The sequence below is a fragment of the Pararge aegeria genome, chromosome 23, assembly GCF_905163445.1.
Source record: "Pararge aegeria chromosome 23, ilParAegt1.1, whole genome shotgun sequence".
Lineage (NCBI taxonomy): Eukaryota > Metazoa > Arthropoda > Insecta > Lepidoptera > Nymphalidae > Pararge > Pararge aegeria.
Genome location: NC_053202.1, coordinates 5,633,561 through 5,660,440, shown reverse-complemented (window position 1 = coordinate 5,660,440; position 26,880 = coordinate 5,633,561). Strand labels below are relative to the sequence as shown.

The following is a 26,880-nucleotide window of genomic DNA, read 5'->3' as shown; positions in this document are numbered from 1 at the left end:
TCGTATTTTTTATAATAGTTCAACATTATACATCACTAAATAACTAAAACCATATCGGTTTGGTTTTGAGTGAAAAAATAGCAGTAGACACAGTCAATCGGATTGTAACATTCTTTGATCGCTTGTCTATGGTTTAAAATAAAGCTGGAAGCCAGAGCCGTAAAGTAAGAAATGTCTACTGTCAAAATTGGATATTGACATATGACAATTGTAATTCATTGAATGAGAAACAAAAAATAAACAAAGAATTTTGAAGTTGAAATTGGAATTTGCATCGCATTTCATTATTCAACTATTTGTTACGGCGTAGGAGTATTGTGTATTTTGTTTGTATCAAGCGATAACGTTTGGACGGTTTGCAGTTACTTAATTGAGGTGGTAAAAATGGAACGTCAACATTGAGCGTTTTTTATAAATTTATATTTCATTCCGATATTATTATTACGACAGTCTGTAGAGATAAAGTCGGATGTATTACTCAATCTCAGTGTAGATTAGTTCGTCTGGACGGCTGAATCTTCGATAATTATGCCGGAATAACACAAAAAGTAAAAAAAAATTGCGTTAGACGCTACTAGGACCCCGTTCGTTTTATATTAAAGTTTTAATTGCGGAACAATAATAATGGAGAGTTCTAGTGGTGTATTAGCGACAAGTTTTTTGCCGGAATATTTTAATGGTTTTGTTGAAGAGTTAGACGAACATCCGTGGTTGTTTGCGGCCCTTGCATCTTTACTCGTGGGTTTAAGTGGTATCCTGCCCTTGCTGATCATCCCGATAGATGAGACAGCATCCTTCAAAGACGGAGGTGAGTTGATAGTCTATTTTTAATTTTCGTCATTTTAAATTTTAATGGGACATTGAACTGGCAGTGTTCCTTTGTTTTGTTGTGATAACATTGTAAATAGTGACAACTCATGTCGCCATACATTGGTATTGTTAAAGTTTTCATACAAGAACCTTGAAATTAATTCAAAAGTTATAACAGAGAATATTGTACTAGTACATAAATAGCTTACGTTATATCCCGTAAATTATTATCTAATTATTCAGGGCTTTTTATGCTACTCTTCTAACACAATTTTCTATTTATTAATAAATAATTTAAACAATGTACTTGTATTTTTAAATTCAAATTAAGAACATAAATTGGTCAATCTAAAATTGATTATGCACAATACAAGAGAAAAGACAAAAGTGTTAGTGGTGCTTTTATAAAAATAAATCAAAAAATTATATTGAGCTTAATTTAAAATAATTAATTGAACTTAATTTAAAAGTTTTAATCTTTAAAGAGTCTAGAAAAAAAGTACAATATAAAAGGATTTTTCACTATACTAATGGCAAATGCCACTTAGTTTGGAGGTTTCTAATTTTTTTAGGCAAGCAAGCAAAGTAAGGAATATAATGCTTTGTTGAAGTGGCGGGTTGGGTTATATTTTGAAGAGTAGTAGGGGGAATATGTATGAAGACTACAGTGCAACATTAATATAACATACCTAAATATACCTTCCTTGATTTAACTAACATATTCTTTGTAATTCTCTTGAATTTTCCAAGAGTCAATGTAAAATGTACCTTTACTTTGCAAATATTTATGTAAAAAAAAGTGGGAATACGGTTAATTAACTAATTTTGTAAACCCAAAACTTTGTCTACTATCAAGAACAATGTTGTGGAAATAAACTTTTTTTACCTCTTACAACAAACGTTGAAATGGCCAAAATTTTATATAAAAAAAAAATTACTTCTTCCCTTCCACTATGTTATTTATTATTGTTATATATACTTCCGGGGCACTGTATTATGATCAGCAAACAAAGTGGGTGTCCTTTGCAAGGAGATCAATAATGTTAATTCGGAACGGTTGGCTCTAAAACAGGTAGGAACCCCCATTTTTACATTTAAAACAAAAAACAGACTGCATTGAAAAAGCATAAGCAGCTTATACTTTTTATTGACATTTACATTGGCGTAGACCATTGTGTTTACTGTATATAGGTACATAGCTCAGGAATAGTGCTTCCTTTCACAGAGGAAACTAAACAGAAACATTCAGTATTCTCATAGCAAGTTGTACATATATAAACATGCTGTGTACTTATGTGTAATATTTTCCACAAAATGTAAACATTTGCAAATGTATATTAGGGGTTAAGTTAATTTCATCCTTACTTATGATGACGAGACTCTGTTAATGGAGACTAAAGGAGAAGCAGTGGTCAAGGCTTCGGCTTGAGTTTAATCCCTGGTAGGCACCTCTTACTTTTCAGTTATTGGCATTTTATGAATTGAAATATCACTGCTTTAACAGCTTCGGAAAATATTGCGATGAAGCCTGCATGCTAAGGAATTCTTAAATGAATATACAGGAGTGTGAAGTCCACAAAACCTGATGATGATGATGATGATTACTGGAATCCCCCTAAGTAATAGCATATTGTGTTTAGTTGTGTTTTGACCCAATCAAGTGTTTGTAATGAGCCATTTTTATTATGCATGACAATTAGAATTTGGTGATAAAAGTAGGAGATTGATACTCCCTCATGATGCTATGACATTAAGTTAGTACTCATTCGCTTTGTAGTTGTGAGCAGTACTTCTTTTATAATAATTATTGAAAATGAAGAAAGTACATTGATTAATACTAACTTGTAGGTTAGTTTAAAAATCTACAATAAACTACAAGAAGGAGATGTCTCTTAAAAAGTTCAAAGATTGTATTGAACGTAAACTTATTGAAACATTCCTATTATAGTATAAAGGACTATGTAATCGATAAAAAAGCTTGGGTGTGAATTATTGCTCTTCTAATAATTTTAAATGACAATTCAAAACTTAGCCAGTTGTTTTTTTTTTGTTAATACCATCTCAGGTGATAACAAAAATAAACCACCGGCTAAGTTTCTTGTGGGTTTCTTCTTAGACCAGGACGCGTTTGGAACCCTCGTAGCTTTAGTTTTAAGTTTACGAAAAACCATAAAGGGCTATCGCCATCATCTCACTACCGTGTAATTCTCATGTACGCATCAATAGTGCCACCTATAGGGCTACTCGAATAAAGATATTTTTGACTTTGACTTTGATGTTATACAAATAAGATCGCAGAAGACTTGAAATTCTGAATGACAAAGCCTGACCAGTAGGGCTAGGATGCGCGGCCGGAGACATTTATGTCTTCCCATTATCTCCACAATAGAGAAATACGAGTTACGGGTAGAGATAATCATTTCGCATGCAAGCCCTACAGGAAAACAACGCTTTTTGTTTTATATTATACAATATTGCAGGTAAAAATTTTTTTTTTTCTAAGCCAAATATATTATCTTGCAAATGTGGCACCAAGAACAGGGTTATTATTTATTTTCATGAGTGTGTTTCTAAATAGTGTACCTATATATGCGGTGGATATTGCACTTAATTAGAGCAGACGATGAGCTTTATCACTGTAGGTGTGATTTCTAGCCTTTGAAAGACCAACATTGACCCAAAATTTTTGACTGTGGACAAGCAGTGTGCCAAGTGGTGATGGAAGGTCATAATACAGTTACCACCACCCCTCCACTTCCCGCGGAATTAAGGGAATATAAGGGAGGGTGGGAATTCTCCTCTATGCTACTGTTGCTATCTTTTTTATTTAAAAAAAACAGCTCAGTGTGCGACTATGGGCAAACCCTCTTATAAGTAACCCTTGAGCCTTAAGTCCCGTAGTGAACTGTGTTAGGTTTTGATGATTTGGTGATAGACAAGCAGTAGACCTCGATTTGACTAAGGTTATGATAGATGTTTGCGGTTATAGCCTAATTTTAAGTGATAGCTAGGCTAGGTAAGGCTTCGGTTTCGGACGCCCCCGAAAGGGAAGCCGAATCCCCTAAGTTCAATCCCAAGCACGCCTCTGATTTTAGGACTAATAAGCGTTTTAAGCTATTAAACATCACATGCTTTAACAGTAAAGAAAACATCGTGGAAACCTGCATGCCTGTTAGTTCTCTGTAATGTTCTCAAAGGCGTGTAAAGTGAACTCCGCATTAGACCAGCATGGATTTCGGACTAAACCCTTCTCACTCTGAGAGGAGACTCGTGCCTTGTAGTTGGCCTGTAACGATAATGTATTGACGTTGAGCATTGCGCTTAGCGACTGTTCCATTAGTTAGAATACCACTTGAGATTGCCAATTGTCTTGTGAAATGCATTAGGCAATGGATCCGGGTGACTGATTTCTTTACAGATAAAAAATGAAATATCGGTAAACTATTATTGACTGAGAGCGAACAGTGCCGCGAAATTGAAAATGCATAATTTCAATCAACCATTGATTTAATATGTTACTATCGTAAGAAAAAACGTAAACGTAATTAGTTGAATACTTACAAATTAAAAGTGCAGACAGAAGCAGGCGCTACTTTTCGGAAGTTCATTATATACAAACAGCAATCCGTACATAAAGTTTATGTTTGTTGAAAATGAAATTGTTTATGTTTGTTTGTTTATTAACAATTATTTTTGAGTTAACTCCTCAAAAATTAATGCCCCAGCACGGCTAGCATGGGCAGGAGACAATTATATCCCCGGGGAAAGGTTATAAATGTATCTTCTCCCACAGCTTTATCAACTCTCAGAGCACTGGCGCACAAGTGGAAATAATATCCATATAATATATGAGTATTAATAAACGGGGGTAAACTTCTCCTATTGGTGGGCACGTTCATATATATATTATATATCCCTTTTCAGGGGATACAATTTTTATCTCCCGCCCTTGCTAGCCCTGCAGCTTCGGGAAAAGTATTTTGGAAAAGATTCTGAGCAGTGGCCAATTGGCTATTATAAGGAAAATAATTGCAAACCTATCCTATCAAAAGTGTGAAAAAATAATTATGACTACAAAAACCGATAGAGATACCGCGGTGAACTTCTCTACAATTTGTGGGTAGTTTGCTTGGTTATTAATAAACCATACCTACATACTCTTGTTGAAATAATGAGACGGTGCGAGCTGCAAAGTTGCGCTGGTTCCGGTTTTGCCCGGTCGTGAATTGATGCAAAATACGAACCTGTTAAATTAACGCACTTTAACGCACATATTAATAAAAGCAACATACATTCTTGCTAGTCCGTTATGACAAGTAGTTCATTGAAATGCGTCCGATTACTACGGCAACTGTTACAGGCGATGGCAATTAAATACATGATGATAAATTATAGGGCTATTTAAGACATCTGTTTTCTGTTTATGGTTCATTCATCATGTGCCTATTATCGTCTTATTACCCTCTATGCACGCCACTGGTGCCTAGTAAGGCACCAGTGGCGTGCATAGAGGGTATGCACAGGGTATGCAGATGATAGAAAATGAAGAAAATCTCCAGTACGAGTTATAAATTCTTGAGGGTAGGCTTTTTATAACTCTTACAATGCCTATCCACAGGTTTTTTTAAAACTCGTACTGGAGATTTTCTTCATTTTATATCATCTGCATACCCTGTGCATACCCTCTATGCACGCCACTGCTGGACACAGACATCTCTCTTATGGAAGAGTGTTTTAGATCCCACCACGCTGCTCGAATTCAGGTTGGCGGGCTTCAACGATTGGTTTTCTTACATTATGACAAAAAATTACGCTAAATATCCCCAAAAAGATAGCCAATATTGCGTCTTGTTTGTTGTAGGTACAAACATCGTCAGAGTGGGTAAATCCATCATGACTCAAATTCAAAATAGGTAATATAGTTGTCAATTTGATCCTAACAAAGAGACGATACCAATCTTAAATCAACATTTACAAGCAACAACACTATCTACTCGACCGATAAACACAATATCGATTGTATCTTATGCTATACATATGTATGGAATAGATAAAAAAAGATAATTTAGACGAAATCTGAAGAAAACAAATGCTGAAATAAAACCTACAAATTAATCCGGACCTGCAGGTTAACGAAGGAATAATACATAAAATAGACACTATAGATATAATATAAACAAAAAATATTGACTACATAGTACTATTACTTGATATAGATTGATTAAACACGATAATCTATCCTGTATAAAGGCCTTTAAGATAACCCAGACCTATTGCCCAAATGGCTGAACGTACAGATTTTGGGAGAGTATTCATTGATCACCCTAGAAGTTTAACTTCTGAGGGTTTGTTATTTTACTCCTAAGGTTAATAGGAGAACAAATTTCGTATAAAGTCTGTAACCTTTTAAATTATATTAATCCCACCTTAGCTACATACTGGCGACACCCCAACCCTCTAGTCGTCGAGGCTTCGTCATACGCCAATTTCTATCAAATTCGGAGACACGTCCGTGACTACTCCCAACAATTATGTTACAAACAGCCTGCACAGCGTCTTCGCCGGCGATGACGATGACCCCGATTTCTGATCTTTTGGATCGGACTAAGCCAAAAGAAAAATCCACCGCCCGAAAGGTCGAACAGAGTGGACACAATGTCGTCGAGCCCTAGAGCTCTTGTGATGGCGAGCTTTAAGGTAAAGGAAGTCATATTAATGAAATTTCTTATTGACAATCAAAAATGACATCTAATCCAAAAATCAATAGATACTGATTTCCATAGCTAACTCAGCTAAAGAAACAAAATCTGGCAATGTTACTTCACTCGTCATAAATGTGAGATTATAAAAGCAATCCAACTTTTATTGCTATCACGATTCTACTCGATAACGCTGCGCTATACTAAATAAAAACAACTTCTAATAACTTATATTTATTGGATACACAAATTGCTAGTAGGTCGACGATGAAAATAAGTTATGCGTGTAACCTTTTAATCGAATTGCATTTTGCATTATGCCTTTTTTTTTTACTTTTTTTTATGCAGTTTTATTTTTTTATGTATACTTTATATTTACACCACTCAGAAAAACAAAAAAAGAAGAAAAAAACACTTCAAGAATGAAGCAGGACACAAAAGGCGGCCTTATCGCTAAGTAATCTGCCAGCCAAGGTTTTAGTTGCATTCTAGAACTCGTCGACTTATTTCGAAATTAAATTTTATATTTTTTAAAGTGTTCTTGAAGTAAATCTCTTTTTTTTCTTTCTTTTTTTATTATTCTAATACAAGTTTACCCAAGCCTTTGACCGCAATTTCACTTGGTGGTAATTGATGGAGTATGGTAGCACTCAGTGGCGTGCATAGAGGGTATGCACACGGTATGCAGATGATATAAAATGAAGGAAATTTCCAGTACGAGCTATAAATACTTAAGTGTAGATTTTTATAACTCTTACAATGCCTATCCTTAAGTTTTTATTAACTCCAATTAGAGTTAATCCAAATTTCTTTAGTTTATATCATCTGCATATCATGTGCATACGCTTTGTGCACGCCACTGGTAGCATTAATATTTTTACAGATTAACAAAATAGTCAGTAATGTCTACAACGTGTAACCGAATTACAAAATACTGTTGAAGCGTGCTTAAGTATATTTCATAAGAAGTCACCCTGTCAAAATATTAAATCAATAGAAGCATATTTATTTTTCCATTTAAACTAATTCTGAACATTCTAAGTGTTTACTTATTGAAGATGTCGTATCTATAAATCTATAAAAGTATATTTAGTTTTGCATGTGATGTAAGGGCTCTTTGTCTGATTTCTTTCAGTAAAAACTATGACAGTGGTTTGCTCAAAAACTATTAGAGTTTCTGTTTCACAGATAAGTCTCAGAGACAGTACAAAATGTACCTCTATAGCCTGTGAAGTAATATTTCGGTTTTCATTTACACTTTGTATATTAGTTGCATATAGTATTTTTGTTTCGCGCGAATTTTGCGTGGGGTTATTTTTTTGTGCCGCGGTTTTTGAGTGTTTTCTGAAATACCGTACCATATCCAGACAAAGTCGCGGGCAACAGGTATTTTTGATTTCATTATCGCAAGCAGCAATTGCTTGATGACGGCCGACTAGCGCAGTGGGCAGCGACCCTGCTTTCTGAGTCAAAGTCCGTGGGTTCGATATTCATAACTGGAATGTGTTTTTGTGATAAACATGAATATTTTTCAGTGTCTGGGTGTTTAATTGTATATTATAAGTTTTTATGTATCTATTATTCATAAAAATATTCATCAGTCATTTTAGTACCCATAACACTATGCTTACTTTGGGGCTAGATGGCGATTTGTGTACTTATTTTAGTAGTATATTTGGTTATTATTCATTTAATTGCAATCACTAAAAGCATTAAGTAATTAGAGGTGAGAGAAAGTAAGGTAATCGACTTGTTAAAAACTTGTTGTAAACAAACATTAATGACAGACGTCTATTATATCAAGTATAGTTCGTTCGGCGGGCCATTATGGAAACTATGCAAAAATAAATAATTACAGCATTATTTAATAATCTAGAGCCTTACTCATTTCAATAATTTACATTAACTACAATAATGAAACCATAGAAAATCCAAATACTAAGTATAAGTCATCTCAATCCTCTGAATCGCGACACAATGTAAAATGCGAGGGTACAGCACGCGCCGAATCTTCGAAGTAACCGACGCGACGCGACGCTATATTTCAAAGCGTGCAAACTGTTTGAGCGTCTGAACTGCAGGTATTTGAATAACCCGATGACCTACACACAAGATTATTATTGTTTGTGTTATTAATAACGACTGGTGGGCCGAGCCGTAGGATGCGCGAGGTCCGATACTGGGAAATCAATAAGGTATGCTATTGTATTGCATTCCTTGGAACTTTTATTTGATCCTTTGTTTATTATGAAGCAGTATAATATAGTATCTTTCCGCGTATGTCTGTTTATCCGCTAACTCCTCCTCGTAATGAATTTTTAATATGCGGTTTTAACCCCCTCGTTTAGATAGTTTTTGAAATGCCCTTCAGGCCGGACACAGCATTGCAATAATGCTGCTTAACGGCAGAAATATCAAATAAGCATGGCGGTAGTACTTTCCCGGACGAGCTCTGTCACAAAAAGGTTTTTTACCATAAAACCTTTTGCCAGTGTTGAACGGATAAGCGCAATAGAAATATCTCCCTCCAAGCTCGTGTTGTGCTCAGAAACCTAGTACAACCGATGCACGATGTCCAACCATTCATATTTGAGAGATATATTTATCCGATTATTTGTGAAAACTTCGATGCAGATTTAACTACCTTCTGACCCACGTGGTATCTCACCATTAAAAAGGTTGCAAGTTAAAAAATTACAAATTCACAAATACTTCAATGAATCAATCAGTAGAAGATAATAATTTACAATAACCGATAACAGATATAAGTCGCTATCAAAATCAGTGTGCGTGTGTGTGTGTGTGTGTGTGTGTGTGTGTGTGTGTGTGTGTGTGTGCGTGTGTGTGTGTCTGTGTGGCATCTTGGCGCCCGAACGAATGAACCAATTTTGATTTTGTTAAGTTTAATTAATAATGATAGCTTTATTAATCTTCTTTAATAATCTTAACAAAAAAATTCATGGCTGCGGTTTTTGACGTAATTTTGGTGATAGAAATATTAGTCATAACCTAGTTATTGCACAAGTATCGTAAAATGCACTCCTTAATCGTGCCATGCCGTGAGCGTGATAGTGAAAACCTAAGAATTTAATGGTTTATGGTTAGTAAATTTTATAAGTAATATACAGTTTCATTGCAGATAACGCAACAGAAGTATCGAAAACAACTAACAATTATATTAGTATACCGAATCGAATCAAGAATAATTCCACATAATCGATTATTATGTCCAATGATGCATCTCCGGTAATACCTTTCATATTACAATGTCGCGGGATCATTATTATCTGGTTATTATCATTGAATTTAGAGACGCCGCTGAGCACGTATTGATAAGGTACTTAAAAGTGTCTTATAAATATTTTAAGTGAAGTACTTGGTTCAAAAAACGTTTTATAAATCTATATTTAGTACCCAGGTAGTTACGAAAACAAATTATTTCTTGGAAATCATCGTTATAATGACGTGCCTAATAAAAAAAAAACTTTAATGGAAACGAATAAACGCGTCAGTTCTTAGCAAGGGGTCACTCAAGGGTCTTTGTTAGGACCTTTTCTGTTCTTTATTTACATTAATGGCCTTCATTACCTACTCAAAAATAAGAAAATGGTTTTTTATACTTCGAGCACCCCCAATGAAATCGATTTTCAGGAAATAGGAAATTCATAAATTTATTTAATTTAAAAATGGGTGTATATATAATACATTTCATTATGTAAATCGATTTATTTTAAATATTTTATATTTATTTATTATAAATGTAGTATTATGCATTGTGCTGAATAAATTGAAATTGAAATTAAATATAATTTAATGTACAGGCTTATATTTTATATTTCTATCGTACCCAGTGGCTATTATAAATTGTCTTAACATTATAATTGTGTGATTTTAAATAAAAGTAGGCTCTTCTTGATCGGAAATTGTCACTGTCTCACACCAAGACCCGTAACCTGTAGTTGGTCGGTAATGGGTCGATGATCATGACTCTTATTGCAATTCCGTACGCATCACCATCAGTATCGGTTTATTCAAAGAAACGGAGTGCGCACGTATTGATAAGTAGCCAGTAGGTTGTCGCGTGTAATTGATAACGATGATGTAATTGAATACAAACAGTCAATTGAATAGAAGGATACAATTACTACATTACTCTAACAGCCCACTTCTGGACACCTCTTAAAATGGATTTCTGACCAGCGTGGTTATTATAGAATCACGCTGGGCAGACGGGTTGGTGATCGCAGTATATCGTTGTAGTAGCAAAGAGAACGCTTGTCCGTTACATTCAAATTCAAAAATGTTTTGTTCTTGTAGACCTTATCACAGGCACTTATGAAGCGTTCATACATTTAACATGTTAACACTAATGTTAGTGATGGTGATAACTGCTTACTAAATACTAAGGCTAGGAGGGTTCCAAACGCGCCTTGGTCTAAGAAAAGCCCACAACAAAGTTTGTTGTGGGATTTTCTTAGCCAGGTTTTTTTTGTAATCCCTATCTCACAGTCGAGTTAATGTTTAGCTATGAAGTTCATTCAAGAGCAATTCGTACCCAAACTTTTTTTATAATATATGTAATCCTTAATATTATAATAGGATTTTTCTATAAGCTTACGTTTTATTCAATTCAATTAGTCGCCTCGTACGATATCTGTCGGAAGAGGAGGGGTGGCGATAATTACCGTATTAGAAAGAAAGCTGTAATTGCATACAAATAAAGGTATAAGAAGAAGTATTACATAAATAAACCAGTTTTTCGATCCTGGCGAGCGGTGTTTCTCGGTGCAATATTACTGGTGGCATACATTAATCTACCTTTCGTTTTTTTTTCAGCCAGTGCCGCAACACTACGTATTCTGCTCAGCTTTGCGGTCGGCGGTCTGCTCGGTGATGTTTTCCTTCACCTGTTGCCGGAAGCTTGGCAACACGACCTAGCTAGTACGGAAGGTGAGGTGTATTCTTTAATCGTACGTGCTAAAAGTGTGGATGCCGACCGATATAGCTATTTATGCAACTTTTATACAGAATTAGGGCCATTGACTCATTAGGTGCTAAGCTCGTAAATCTAAAGCACCCTGCGATACGTATATAATACCTAAATAGTCTTTATACGCCGCTATTTTAAAACACATTGCATTGTTTTGATACATGCCTACATAATAAGTAGGTAAGTTAGGTAGAACATTGACATCGCCCACAAGTTCAATTCCAAGGTCGTTCGTGCATGCAGCGTTGCAACTGTAAATAAGCAATTTGCTAATCGATAAGCTGTGTGCTGTTATGGAAATATATTACCTAACTAGTTTCCGCGTGTTTCGTCCGCTTTTAATATTTAACATACCTATACAGTTTAAAAAATCGGTTGTCTGTAAAGTCGGTTTACTGACGATAGTTGAACGTGACAACTTCACAAGAAAATACTGATGGAATAATTGCATTTTTCCAAAGAAAATTTATATTTTATTTGTTCGATAGATATTTTGTGTGGATATAGAGAAGGAAGTAAATGGAAATTAAGATTGAATTGATCAAGTGTAATAAATGTAACTTGATCAATTAGCATAAATACAATTATGACAATTTTTTTGCTATATACAATTGACACCACATTCACTTTTCTATGCACTTCATACTTGACGAAAACATGTAAATGTATTATTGTATACCTAGCAGCTGTCCACGCGTACGCATAGCTCACGCAAGTAGGAGAGAGACAGATGTCGAACGCTGCCGAACGCGGAGGCCGATTGTGCCTTTTTGTCGCTCGTTCCGCGCTCTTGCTTGCACTTGAAGCCTTAAATGGAACGCCTCAGAGCGAGGTAACGCCGCATGAGTCATGTTTTTTCGTACGTGCAGCCGGCTCCATCGAAATATAAGACGTTGTCACGTCAAAAGTAGCCTATGTGACTCTTCATCCTTTGAACTAAATGCCAATATATAAGTGTGTATTGTCGTAGTATATTTATTATATTTATTATTATTATTATATCAACTTGATTGTTTGTTTGATTAGGGCGTGAAGGAAGGATACAAACAAACAAACAAACCTCTGAAGGGTTGGACTGGTTTACATGATGTTGATGATGAATTATTAATCCATCACTAAGTATGCCCACTTTCCTATGGACTAGAAGTCAAAGATCATTGTAAATTAAATGTACCTACCTACTAAACAAGTTTCGATAACATTGTAAACAAAGATTTCCTTATGATGACTCTATTAAGGCGAGTTGATACAGTAGCTATCAGCTGTGACCTCTATTACTAATTAATAGAATTGTGACCTTAACGTTATGTTGTATGTAGGTACAGTTTTAATTACTTGAACGAGACATAGCTAAACAATTATACGATAGACCAATATATAGTGATAAGGCCGCCATATACGTTTGTTATACTTTTTTTTATGTACTTTTTGTGGTGTGCAGTAAAAGTATATTCATTCATTCATTCATTCATTTTTTTTTCAAAGTACTTTTCGGAGTTAAGACAGGCCCAACATTGTTCGAACCGGGGCGGAACTTGACAGTGGCTTCCATCTCTTCAGCGTTTGAGACACTTTAATTACTTTAAAAAAAAATCACAAATATAATATGTATAAACAAATATACCTAATATGTAGAAATAAATGACAACCATTATGGTTGTAAATGGGACAAAAACCCGTCAATAAAGTCTAAAACAAAGAAATGAACAAACACATTTTGCATTTATAATATAAGTTAGAATAGGGCTTTGATTTACTTTAGATCGGAGAGTTTATCGATTATCGTAGATAAAAAAATCACTGTGTATATAATCTTAAAATAAAAAGCAATGTCAGCATTCGCCTTAATAGACATGCTTCGCTCGTATTATAATTACTAGCTGAGGTTTTGTGTCGCTAGTTGATAACACATGATTCCTAGCACAATAATTAAAGCTTTGTGTAATTGGCTTAGAGTTGATTTTCCAATAAACTAAGTTCTGTGCCATGCGACAAGGTTGAGGTTTTGCGTCCCAAGCGTAAAAGCTTAGTGGGAAAACAGTAGTTAGCATTTGTTAATGAAGAGTCGCCAGACGGGTTTTTAACCCCGTAGTAATCTACGGGGTTAAAAACCTGTCTACATTAAGTGTAATATAATGTTATATTTTTATTTCGTACCCATATTTTTTGTTTACACATCTGCTTTTGGAACGACTTTAAAAATACGATAGATAGATAGTAGATGCGTAGAGTTTTTCGAAATTCAAGCGCTATAAAATAATAGATAATAAATCAATGCAAAATAATGTCTATATAGACGCGAAGTTATAATTTTTAATTCGGCGTTTCACCTGTCATGGCCGGTCGGTAGATTTATCAGCTTTATTGATTGAAAATAAAAAAACTTTCTCACATTCAAATCCAATATGAATAAAAATACGTTTTTCATAATACATAAATCCTAATGAGATAACTTGGGATGTGGTACTGGAGGAGAATGTTGGGAGTGACCTGGAACATGTTCCGTACTAATGAATCAATTCTTGACGAACTCAGCATCAAACAGCGCCTATCTTCTGCAGTTCAAGCGCGAATTCTTAGTTTCTTCGGTCACGTGTCCAGGCGAAATGACCATTGAACGATGTGTGGTTCAAGGGAAAGTAGAAGGTAACAGAGCACGCGGAAGATCACCGATGAGATGGACGGACCAAGTGAAGGCCACAATCGAGGCTCCTCTACATGACCCGCAAGAAAGGCAACCTTAAGAGAAGAGTGGCGAAGTATTGTCAAGCGAGCCAGAACAGCCAGATGACGACCACGACCAGTCTGCCAAGGCTGTAACGACTAAAAAGAAGGATATGAGATAAATACAATATTTTAGCGGTTCTTTGTAACTGTCATCATGCCTATTAGTATTTGCATACTTATTACACATTGTAATCATCATTATCTCAACTAGAAGACGTCCACTGATGGACGTAGGTCTTTTGCAGACATTCCTTAGGAATTTCCGGGCTTATTCAGATCTCTATTACTTTGGATTTGTATTTGTGTTTCACTTTAGTAACCGATTTTAAAAAAAGGAGACGACAAGAGGTATTGGGAAGTCTGATATCTTGGAGCAAGCCTTAGTAACGTTTTGCATAGTGGCAGAAAGAAGTTAAACATATTGTTTATTAGACACAGATTGCATACACTTGCCACCAAAATAGCAGTTCTTGGCCGGTCCAGGATGTCGAGAGAGGTCGCTTGAAAATAAGCGTTACATCATAACGCTCAGGCGATACTCTGTCTGGGAGAAACAACACCACAGATATGTCACTGCCAACATATTTGATTGTTTTTAGCTTTTTTAATTTTTATTGAGTTACCTAATTTTAAGAGCCTTTATTTTATTTTTTATAGTTAAAGTCCTAATTGATATGTTTTTGTGTAGCGTGTACTATATCTTAATTCCTATTACAAATATTTATTAATATTATATAGTTGGCGCAAGTAAGAATTCATTAAACCCAAATAATTAATTTAGTTATTTCAATTTTCAGAAGGACAACATGTGTCGATGAAATGCGGCCTCTGGTGCTTATTCGGAATGCTAGTATTTATAGTCGTGGAGAAACTCTTCGCTGGGTCCGATGATGAAGAAGAGGAAGAAGAAGAAAAGGAAACTCCCAAACTAAACGGAAACGTTGACCATATAGAAATAGAAGACCTAGAGAAGCTTCTAGAAGAAGAAAGAAAGACAAGAGGCAAAGGGAAAGGTGAAGGTATCTGCGGAAATGGGAACGCTACAGCCAAACAGTTATATGATACGTGTGTCTTCAATAATAATACAAAAGGTTAGTATATTTTTAATAAACCATTCTTGGCATATAAGATCACGAGTTTACAAGGTTTCTTATTTTGTTTAGCTAAATATTTGTGGTTTAGAATTTGGTTCTATTAACCAAAAGTGCCAATTTTACTTATATGTTTAAGGTTAGAAATGTACTTACTTTATGGTGGCAATTCTATTTACAGTTATCTCTCTAGTATAAACTTAATTTAGGACCCGTCAATTTAGTTTCTTTCATAGATTTGTGTAAAAACAGAATGAGCAGCACTGATATGTCAAAGTTTTTTAACGTTCTGTGAAAATGTCATTATTTTGATGACCTCCTTGGCGCAGTGGTTTTAATAATTAGATTTCGCGGGTTCGCTTTTTGGTAGGGGTTATTTTGGGATTCATAGTTTCTGAATTTCCACTAGTCTGGACTAAGGCCATGACTAGTTATCACCCTATTTATAAAGAAGTGCCGCTAAGACATTTAGCATTCCGGTACGATGTCGCGCCAAAAACCGATTAGAGGTATGGGTTTAATATAACTGACATACTCCCTAAAGGCTTAACCCGCTGCCGTCATGGACTACATAATAACTTACCATTTGGCAAGATTGAATTCAAGGTCAATGTCTGTTGCGGAACAAAAAAATAAAAACAATGTTAAATTATTATGTCAAGAAAAATTAGAATTCAAGTTGTACACAATGCCAAATACAAAATGATTTCACGATTCCCATAACAAATGAAAAATCTTATATTAAATAAAATAATTTATCACTTAGCACTGAGAGAGTTCTCTTAAAGGTTTGCAATGCTAATGGAAATTGAAAGTAGAGTTGTCGATAGGTTTCCTCAACAATAATGTTGAATGGTCTTTAAGATTTGTTAACAATTTCATGTAATTTGCTTAAATAGCTTTAATTAATTTATTTTCCGTTTTACTTTAACATCGTCACCTTTCTTTGTATAGTATTGCAGGTATTCAGTTTTAAAGTTTGCTTTATTAGTTTATTAGCTTTTAGATAATTTTAATTAAGCATGCTGTGATAATTTCTATAAGGTTGCAATCTCCTGTTTTTCTATATAGTTTTCTATAATATAGAATAATATAAATAAACTAGCGGACCCCAGCGCCATCTGTCAGGCTGATTTGTGACTCTAAACCATCCAGGGCGCCACCCAAACGCATACCAAAAAAATCATTCAAATCGGTCCAGCCGTTTAGGAGGAGTTCAGTGACATACACACGCACACAAGAAATATATATATAAAGATATTTATGTTATTCTCATGATAACGTCATTGATTGTTACCAGTGTAATGATTCAATAGGAAAGAAAAAAACGAGAGGCTTCTTGAAGAAGAAATAAAGAGAGTAAATATAATATTTTTTACTTTGTAGGTGAAGGTGTATGTTGCAGTGCCATAACAACAAAGAACGGCACAGTCCGCTGTAAAGGTAATCGCTGGATGGGACGATGCCTTCTGAGGGAAGCCAAAGAGAAAACAATGAAGGCTTCGAAGGAAAAAAGTGAAAAGAAAGATGTAAGTATAACTTAAAATATTTTTTTCTATCACAATATTACTATTACATTTCTATAGTTGTTACTATAGTTATTATTTGTAAACTAATTTTGTACACAAACAGATATAACTCGCAAATATGAAGGAGCATTAAAAACTTAAAACGTTTGTTATTGACAAAATCTGAGTGCGGTTCTGCGGTGCATGACAGTATCAAGTATTTATAAATTTACCCCCAAGTTTTTTATATAATTTCTGATTGTTTTGTACGTGCCGTTGTTTGTAGTTTTAATATTACCTACATAACGTGGCCCAGAATCGTGAATTTTGGAACACCCTTCAAAAGACCTATGTCCTGCAGGGAAGGTTAATCGGTTGATTTGATGCTGATGAAAACTAAAAGTCAATCTATTTAATACATTTCAAAAAAGATTAAAACAGGGTAGTATGTTTGACCCTCTTTTCTTTCTTCCTTATATAACTTACTTTCCATTTAGTAACGCAAATTTATTATTAGTTTGTTTAACAATCTGCAAAATTGTTGCTCTGTACGAGTGGTTTTGTTAACCCCCGACGCAAAAAGAGACGGGTGTTATAAGTTTAATGTGTCGGTCTGTGTATCTGTTTGTGGTATCGTAGCTCTCAAACAGATGAACCGATCTTCGTTTCGGTTTTTTTGTCTCATAGGTAATTTTATCCAGAGTTTTCTGATTTTCATGAATCATGGCTAGTTTCATGAAAATCTGTTGAGCCGTTTGAAGATCATAAGGTCTTTTCTAGTTGATGAGCTGATCAGACTAATTTTCTTATGTTCGATCGATTCGAAATTCGGTACCGTGTTACTTTAATGGTATTGAAAGGCTGATCAGGTCATGGTTACCGTACCATGTGGTACGTTTGAAGATCATCAGCTCTTTAATAGTTGATGAGGGGATCTGACTACATTCCATATGTCCAATCGCTATATATTATGTGTTCAATGATATTGAAAGTGTAAGGTAACCATGGCTTTAAATATGACATATTTTTTTATTTTACCACTAAAAGCTGTTATTAGTTTAAGCTGCTAGCTTTGTGTCACACGAACTAGATAATATATACTTTATGTTAATTTTAATTTCTCATTAAGTGAAACTGTTTCGATCATGTATGTACAGCGTTATTTGATATCCTCAGGTGGCTGGCTACTTGAACTTGATGGCAAATTCCATAGATAACTTCACCCATGGCTTGGCTGTAGGCGGATCATTCCTTGTCGGTTTTCGAGTTGGATTGCTTACTACGTTCGCTATTCTGGGTAAGTTAGAAAGTACGATGTCGTACCGGAACGCTAAAGAGACAGACTCATTTCCGCATTTATAATATTTTTCGATTTTTTTTTATTATATCATCCCATTACCGGCAGTGCCGGATTAAGCACGTAGCAAAAGTAGCAATTGCTACGGGCCCCGCGCTAAAGAGGGCCCCGCATGTTTAATACGACCCATCTCTGCCTGACCGACTGACAGACACGCACACGCACTCGTAAACGCATACGTAAACGCACACGCACACCGTACGTACACGCCCACGCATACAAACATCACCTATAGTAATTTACTACATTAATTACCCACAAAATTGTAACCTCTAGATATCAAATACGTATTGTATTTAAGATACGTTTATACGTATTTACGATACGAATTGTATTTTACCACTTTTTACCTAATAACCCATAGCAGATCAAGGGCTCTTTTAATTGCTACGGGCCCCGCGCTTGCTTAATCAGGCACTGATTACCGGCCCACTACAGTCCAGCAAGCTTGCACAGTGTGGATTGGTGGACTCCACACACCATTATGTAGAACTCTCAGGCATGCAGGTTTCCTTACGATGTTTTCCTCCACCGTTGAAGCAAGTCATATTTTAATTATTTAAAACGCACATACCTTAGAAAAGTGCGTGCTGGGATTCGAACTCGCCCCCTCCGAAAGTAAACTCGATCTCCTCGAGTCGAGAAAAATTACAGTAGGGTACCCAGTGGTACCCGCCGCTTAAATTTTTTCGGATTAATATTTTTTTTTTTTTTAGTTCACGAGATTCCCCACGAGGTGGGAGATTTTGCTATACTTCTCAGGAGTGGCTTCTCGCGGTGGGAAGCGGCTAAAGCTCAACTGGTTAGTTAATTTATGTTTTCCTGGTAACATGAAATCTGAGTTGCATACAATATAACCGCTATGTAGCGATAAGGCTGCCAAATTGTATACTTTTCGTTAAATTTTTCTGTATGTTTATATGATGTACAATAAAAGAAAAGTCATTCATTCATTCAACATGACATCTGAGTTTAATGTCTTGAATGGCATCACCCAGAAAAAAATTGGAAACAGTCTAAAGCTAACGATTTTCATTGTTGTTTCCTTAAACTTTTAATAAATAACTTGTCGTTTTCGTTTCCAGGCCACGGCATCAGCGGGTCTGATTGGCGCTATGACAGCTGTCATATTTAGCGGGGCCAGGAATGCTATCGGTGAGCGGACTATTTCTAATTTCAAAGAAGATGCGTAACTAATAGTAACTGGGAAGCCATCATCAGTTTCAGGTTCATCATCATATCATCATTATCTGACATCATCATCATCATCTGACATCATCATCATCATCTGACACCATCAGGGCAGGGCATGCGAGGACCACGAACCTAGCCACCCTCAGTCCATCAACCTAAGGTGTACGTGTTAAGCCTCATATGCCTGTGATTAAACCGGAAACGACTGTGACGACCTCCCTGGCGCAACGGTGAGCGCTGTGAATTTAAGTAGGAGGTCCCGGGTCCGATTCCCGGCTAGGGCTACTTGGGAATTTATAATTTCTGAATTTTCTCTGATCTGGTGGGAGTCTTTGGCCGTGTCTAGTTACCACCCTACCGACAAACAGGTTAGCCCGCAACCATCTTAGACTGCATCATCACTTACCACCAGGTGAGATTGCAGTCAAGGGCTAACTTGTAGTGAAATAAAAAAACCAAAAAAAAACCACACCCTTCTGACAGGAAAACAGCAATGATGATTTGCGACAAAAATTAGCATGGCGATATTACTTCTTACTTATAAACTCTGTCGCAAAAAGCTCTACTTATAGTACTTGAAAAAAAAAATTTAATTCAGGTTGCCTTTAAAAGATCACTTTTAGTGATAAGGCCGCCTTTGCACCCTAGCACTAAGTTCTATTATTGTTTTCCTTGTGTTTTTCCTATTGTGTTGTGTTGCAATAAAGTTTTTCTGTTCTATTCTATTCACATGGACATGCAAGAAACAGTAATATTTTTTTTATATGTAAATGTATTTTTACCCCCAGAGGCAAAAACGTCCTGGATAGTGCCATTCACTGCGGGCGGTTTTCTACACATCGCTCTAGTGACGGTCTTACCAGATTTACTTAGAGAAGAGGACAAAATGGAATCGCTGAAACATCTAGCCGCACTTATATCCGGTATAGTTGTCATGGCTTTTATGTCACAGTACTTCGGATAGACTAACAAGAAAGAATAAGGCAAGAAATAATCACAAAAAGCAATAATCAGTCAAGAATGAGGCCAGAGAGGTAAGTTGGAACAAAAGTGTATAAGTGATAAGGTATCAAAATAGTACCTAAATATGCCTGAATACTAGCTCAATTTAATTACCGTTAAATGTCAATATATTCAGTAAATATATCGTTGGGATAACAGTATACAACATATACAAAATTGTATGTTATCAACCCCTGGGACCTAAACTTTTAGAGAAATAACCGTAAAAAAATACGCAGTGACAACCATAACATTAGCTGTGTTTATAAGATCTATTGGGCTTGCGTTTTTCTATGGCAACTGAAAATTGAAATATACCGTACTTGTTTCATAATCTAATATTGCAATTTCTTTTACAAGATAAACGAAATATCCTTTACTTGAAAATACCATCTTTTCTTTTAATCGAGTATTAGTGATACTTTTCATGTGTGATCACTATACACAATTTTTATTATTTTTATGTAAATAATCTTTTTATTGCCTCTTAGCGTAAAGTATGTTTCTGAAAAATAATAAAAAACCTACAATCATAAAGAACATCTGTTTTTTTCATTTCATTCTTGTTTATTTATTTAAACGCACTTCATTTGCTATTTTTATAACATACTGCACTCGAAATGTATCAAAAGATTGTTAACAGAATAAGACAAGTTTAAAAAGTGTATATGGTGAAAACTCGCAATCTGGGCAGGAAATCTTGTTAATTTTCCATTTTTCAAGGGTACATTTTGAGCATAAATATAATAATTACGGTTTGGTTTGTAGAAAAAATTCTAAAAAATATGCGAATGATTAGCCATTATATAAAAGTAAACCTACGCGTACGCAGTTTCGTGCACATTTTCGACCAATCGCGAACGCGCTGTATTAAGCAAGTCCTGTGATAGGTCGAAAGTAGAATGCGGGTAGTATCGCCGCCTGTCTACGAACTGCAACAGTCATTACAAGTTGCGGATAGGTTTAAAAGCGCGAAACGTCACAGAAAAGACATCAGCACGGCTAGCATGAAAAAATGTTATTTTCTCCCACAGCTTTATTGACTCTCTGAGCATTGGCACACTAGTGAAAACATCCTAATAATATACGGATAGTAAACTTCTATTAACCCGTTGCCGTGCTTATGCAGGTGGACATATTAATTTTGTCCATTGCCAGGAGATGTAGTCGGGGGATATAATTTTTATCTCCAGCGCATGCTATCCTTGCAGAAACAATAACCAGGGAACAATACGTCATTGGTTGCCTGGAAGAAATCGCTATATAGCGATAAGGCCACCAAACTGTCGTCTCTTTCTATGTATTTATATCTCTGTAACTACTTTTTTTCTTTGGTGTACAATAAAAGTGTATTCATTCATTCATTCATTAATCCAGGGCATAACTTAACCTGCGTGTACGAAGTCTAGCCAGGCGGGGTGGCGTAAAAAAAATTCGGTATTAATCTACGAAAAGAAATTACAATTCGTTTTGGCCTCAGGTTTACTAATCCAATGGTGGACTTTGTTTAAACTTACTGAGAGAGAAGGCATTTAAATAGCAGTGGCATAAAGGTGTGTTTTCACTGCGGCCGAGATGCTTGGAGTGGAGCGGAGGTTTTAGCGATTAGCTAAGATCAAAACGTTGACATGTTTACTAAAATTTTCTATGGATTTCAATTTTTTTTTTTAAATAAATGAAATGTTCCTGTTCAATTCACACACGGCAGAAGTAAAACTTCTGAAAGTAGCCTACGAGACATAAGGTTTACTTGTTTTTATAGTGCTTTAAAATTATATAATATTATATTTAATTAAAATAAATAACTTTATTTTCGCAGAGATTACAACAATTAATTGCTAGTGGTGTCCACACTAGGTAGCCTGTACAATACATATATTACTACTCAGTTTCCATGTTAACTAAAACAAATTGTGTAATGTTTATATGTGTATATGTGTACTCTATCTCATTCTCCAGGCATATTAATTCTCACTGTATTCTACAATATCGTGTTGCATTTTTGTTGCATCGAGTTTCAAAAATAACAACGATTCTAAAGAAGTTTTACTTCAAAAATGTCTTATTGCTTTTACGTCTTTTCTGATTGTTTTATTCCAACACGTATCCACTCCGCTTCTCTCTGCCTCAGTGGAAATGTATCCTAATAAAGGTTATTTTACTTTATTCTCCACTACTTAGTCATCTATATAACGTAAAAATTTAGTTATTTAATATATTATTACTTATAAATACTTATGAATACGTTGATTTAAGCATAGATATATTACTTTCTATTTTACTTTACTGTTTTAAATTTATTTAATCGAACTAGTTTTGTGTAGTGTGTAATATATAGTGTTAAATTTAAAAAAAATCAAGAGAGCTCTCGGACTTGTTCCTATCATTTAAACTAACAACTCTTGTTCTATGACTTTTCAAAATTCAGTATTAACTTATTTCATACAAAAAAAACGTGTTGTTCTGTAAAGTGACATTGCACTGTGAAACGTCGTCGCGTTGCTGGGTCTCAGTGACCGGACGATAGAGTCGTGGTTCACTCGCTGTTGTCGATGTTACATTACAGAGTAGTACCAGGTAGAGTATTTATGTAAAATATTGAATATTTCACAAACAATCGTGTTAAACAAAGTTCAGTAAGTTTTAGAACAAGTTGCTGGTTTTACTACTCGATTGATGAATTCCTTAACGACAAGGCTGCTTGGAGCAGGCCACTACGCTCTAATCTCTCACAAAAAAGAAAAATTCTAAAGATCGTTAAACTATAAAATGAAGTTGGAAAAGAGCAATCTGCTGAGTTTCTTGCCGACTCTTCTTAGTGGAATCTGTCTTCAGAACCGGTGGTAAAGTCACTACAAACAGACGGACTTGACGTTTCAAAAATGCTTATAAATTAGGCCTACTTGAAATAAATGAACGTTGAATTCGAATTTGAATTTAATGTAAACAACCAGAAACCGAGTGCTTTTTGTTTTTTTATTAAACCCTGTATATACACACATACATTTCGGCAATTGCCGTTAAAGTGTGACTACTAAGGACATCATTCAGGATTCATATATTTTTGGTATAAAAGTGACGGTGCCAAACCAAAAAAAAGCGCTGCATTTTGTTACATTTAGTCCTAGTAAACATTTTTTATTATGACACCGAGATGATAACGACATATTATTGCCGCGCATATTATAAGTTAAATAATATAAATGGAAGTTTTTTTTTCCGAATTGTAATAATTTACCGTTCCGGTACGATGCCAAGTAGGAATCGATTGGGTTGCTATACTCCTAAGTGAGATTGCGGTTATTGGCTAATTTATAGCATATATAAAAGGTTCAGTCCAGTTTTGTAAATAAGTAGCGGATATTCGCTACGTTGAGTAAATGGCGGATATATGCATATTCAGCCATATATTTCTAAGCAGATAATACGTGCGTATTTTTATTTAGTTTAAAAAAAAAAAAAACAAAAGAAATGTAAAAAACATTTCATTTGGTACAAAAAATTCAGATTTTGGAACTCAAGTAGAACTTAGGTTAATGTCATATAGTTTCGGTGCTATGAAGAAATGTTTCGGCAAACAAGTTGAAAAGAAATACAACCATTTTTTTTGGCACTCTCAGTTTTGAACCAAAGTGAATCCTTTAATTGTCTGCGAGCTAATTTCTTTTCGTTTAGTTTCGATGATTATTGTACTTTAAAAAAAAAAACCACCTCTGCCATACTACACTATGTAAATAAATTGTACAAATAAAATATACATACAAATTAAGTGTATTCAATTTAGTTATTAGTACAAACTCCAATAATATGTTGTGATTATTTTCATTTATATATGTATTGTTAAAATTTAGAAAATAAAAAAATGGACTTATGCACAATATTTTTTAAAGATTAGCTGACTGATAATGTTTTAATCAAAGGTGATATACGCCAGCAGCGAATGGTTTAATAGGGATTTTAACCAGGGCAGGCAAAAAGCAGGACGATCGCATAAAATAAAAAAAATCTCCTTTTTTACCAGTTGTAAGAATTTGTTAGGCAGTGCATTTCTGCATATATAAAGTGCACGCCACTGCCAGCAGCACCACCTACCGGTTCCAATTATGTTATCAAACCATACAGGAAGTCCAGGAACCCACTGTTAATATACACGCAAAATTAAATTCAATTCGGTACTGCAGTTTAGGAGGAATTAGATGACAAACACACACGTACATAAAATTTATACGTACTAAGGAAGATAATATATTTTGTATGTAATGCCACGGTTTCCGAATTAAAAAAGTGAAACAGTTTTGTGCACATACTATATATTTTATAATACAAGGAAATTTAACTTTTAACTGGTATTTTACTACCTGATACATGATATATCCAACGTATTGAATGAACAAAAATAGAATAGAGAGTGTGTAAACTCTTTGTAACCTAACAGAAGAGGTATAAATCAGGCTGATAACGATATTGTAAAAAAGTTAGTTTAATAACTTAAATAACACTAAAAGTGTATGGTCACCCTTAGAGCGCGTTTTCATTGATCTATTTCAAGCAGGGAATCCCCGCATGTATGATTCTGACTAGAGAACTAAATTCAATGTTTTTTTTTAACGGCCAATTGGCCCAGCGGGCAGCGACACTGATGTCCAAGTCGATTCCCACAACTGGAAAATGTTTGCGTGATAAACATAAATGTTTTTCAATGTCTGGGTATTTATTTGTGTATTAAAAGTATTTATGTGTTATTCATAAAGTCTCTCAGAAGTATTCTATATTAAATCACAGCTTGCCCCATTGCCGAATAATAATCGTTACCTTGATCCTAAGGGACCAATGGAAATGCGCAATGAAATATATGATTTACAATATAAAAGATCGAGGGCAACGTTCGTCGTAAACGCCTGTATAATACTAATGGAGATTAGTGATCGCAGAGATAAACAGCGAAGATAACGGGCGAATACACGGGCGTTAGAGAGTTTAGATATAACTCCCTCTCTATCATTCTTTTTTAAACCACTCTCTCTTATGAGTGGCTCGTGCTTGTCACATTAATGGGATGTTCATAAAAACTAGCACCATCACAAAGATTCCTGTCAATTTAGTGTAAATATTTTTACAATACCAAATTAGCTCTTATATTTGTATGCTGACGTTTCATTTTCGATTAATAAAATTCTAACTATGTTTGATTATTTTTCATCCCAAATGAATAAATAATGTTAGTTATTCAACGCCGTTTACCTCTGCGACTTTAAATGATTTGTGTTTTTTTTTTAGTTTTACTGTTTCTATTCAAGCATTTTATTTTGTTAAGTGTTTCTATTTTTCTATAATCATGTAGTCCCGCATTATAGTTACGTAGTTTTATAAAAAGTGTGATAGCATGGCCATTTATAAGTATTTTAGTAATTTAGTGTGAACATATTATTTTATTGAAAAAATGTTAAAAAAATAAAACATGTACAAAATTGCAAGCTTTGTCTTTTATTTCTCTATCTATACTTTAAAACTTTTCGTTTTAAATGCAGTGATTTGTCCATCATTCACGCAACAACAGAGTAATATTTTTTAGAGATTGCCTATGGGATAAAAATCCGGAATAGGCATGGTTCTCCAATCTTCCCTGTTAGATAAATCCAAAGCATTTCTGAAATGGATAAAACCTCCTCTTCACACCATTTTCCACTGGGGAAAAAAATTAAGGAATAGATAAAATTTAAATCCCAAATATTTTTACAAATCTTTATTTATAAATTTTACAGAGAATAACTTTGACACTTCTATTTTTTTGAAAAACCAACGCACTCCTTTATTTTGGGCAAAGAGATCTTACCGTTAAGACATACATACATTCGGTAAGCGAAATGAATACTTCAGAGTAAATTTGGTTCTACACAAATCTTACACTAAAATAAATACATCACATATACTGGTGCAAATTCTGTTGGAACATACATAAATCTCTAAACTTAACTAAATTGACAGGTTGAAACGTAGTGCTGTCTGCAATGTTTCCCAATGTGTTCTTGATAGAATACAGTATAAAATGGCCTGGCGTACATACATTCGGCGAGTAAGTCAATAAACATCCGAATTATTAACCATCTCGATATCTTGTTTTTTATAGATTAAATAAAATAAAACCGCTATTTCACATGATTTAAAAATAAGTGCAATTAATAAATAGTTGTTTAGTGTTATAGTGAATAAAGATTTACCAAGACTTTTATCTGTTTACATCATTGGCATTTATTTTTACTTTAAAAGGAGAAAACACACCACCTTTAACACCTGTTATTCATTCCGGATCTTTTGAAAGTCCCAAGATAAACTGGTTTAAGTGTAACTGAGTCACTTATCAGTTTTATTCACCTAATATGTATATAATTTCAAGTATACTGACCCAAGTATGTAACTCCAACAATTTAATTGATTGAAAGTTTAGGAATTTTTTTCGTACAACTGGCAATACAAAATATATAAATACTTTAGAATTACAACT

General features: G+C 34.7%; 1 protein-coding gene across 2 annotated transcripts; it reads left to right on the top strand.

Annotated features, from left to right (window-relative positions):
* The first annotated feature begins 244 nt into the window (after positions 1 to 244).
* Positions 245 to 22,308, top strand: LOC120634212 (zinc transporter ZIP13 homolog). Of its 2 annotated transcripts, XR_005659236.1 has the most exons (9): positions 245 to 808; positions 11,346 to 11,459; positions 15,024 to 15,317; positions 16,704 to 16,846; positions 18,002 to 18,122; positions 18,899 to 18,984; positions 19,268 to 19,337; positions 20,165 to 20,410; positions 21,756 to 22,308. XR_005659236.1 is itself a non-coding variant. In XM_039904680.1 (8 exons), exons 1-8 carry the CDS (start codon positions 625 to 627, stop codon positions 20,338 to 20,340), a joined length of 1,188 nt encoding a protein of 395 aa, XP_039760614.1. In that variant the 5' UTR covers positions 245 to 624; the 3' UTR covers positions 20,341 to 22,308. The 2 variants fall into 2 exon arrangements, 1 of the variants encoding a protein (XP_039760614.1); XM_039904680.1 differs by having other exon boundaries at positions 20,165 to 22,308.
* Positions 22,309 to 26,880: the final 4,572 nt, after the last annotated feature.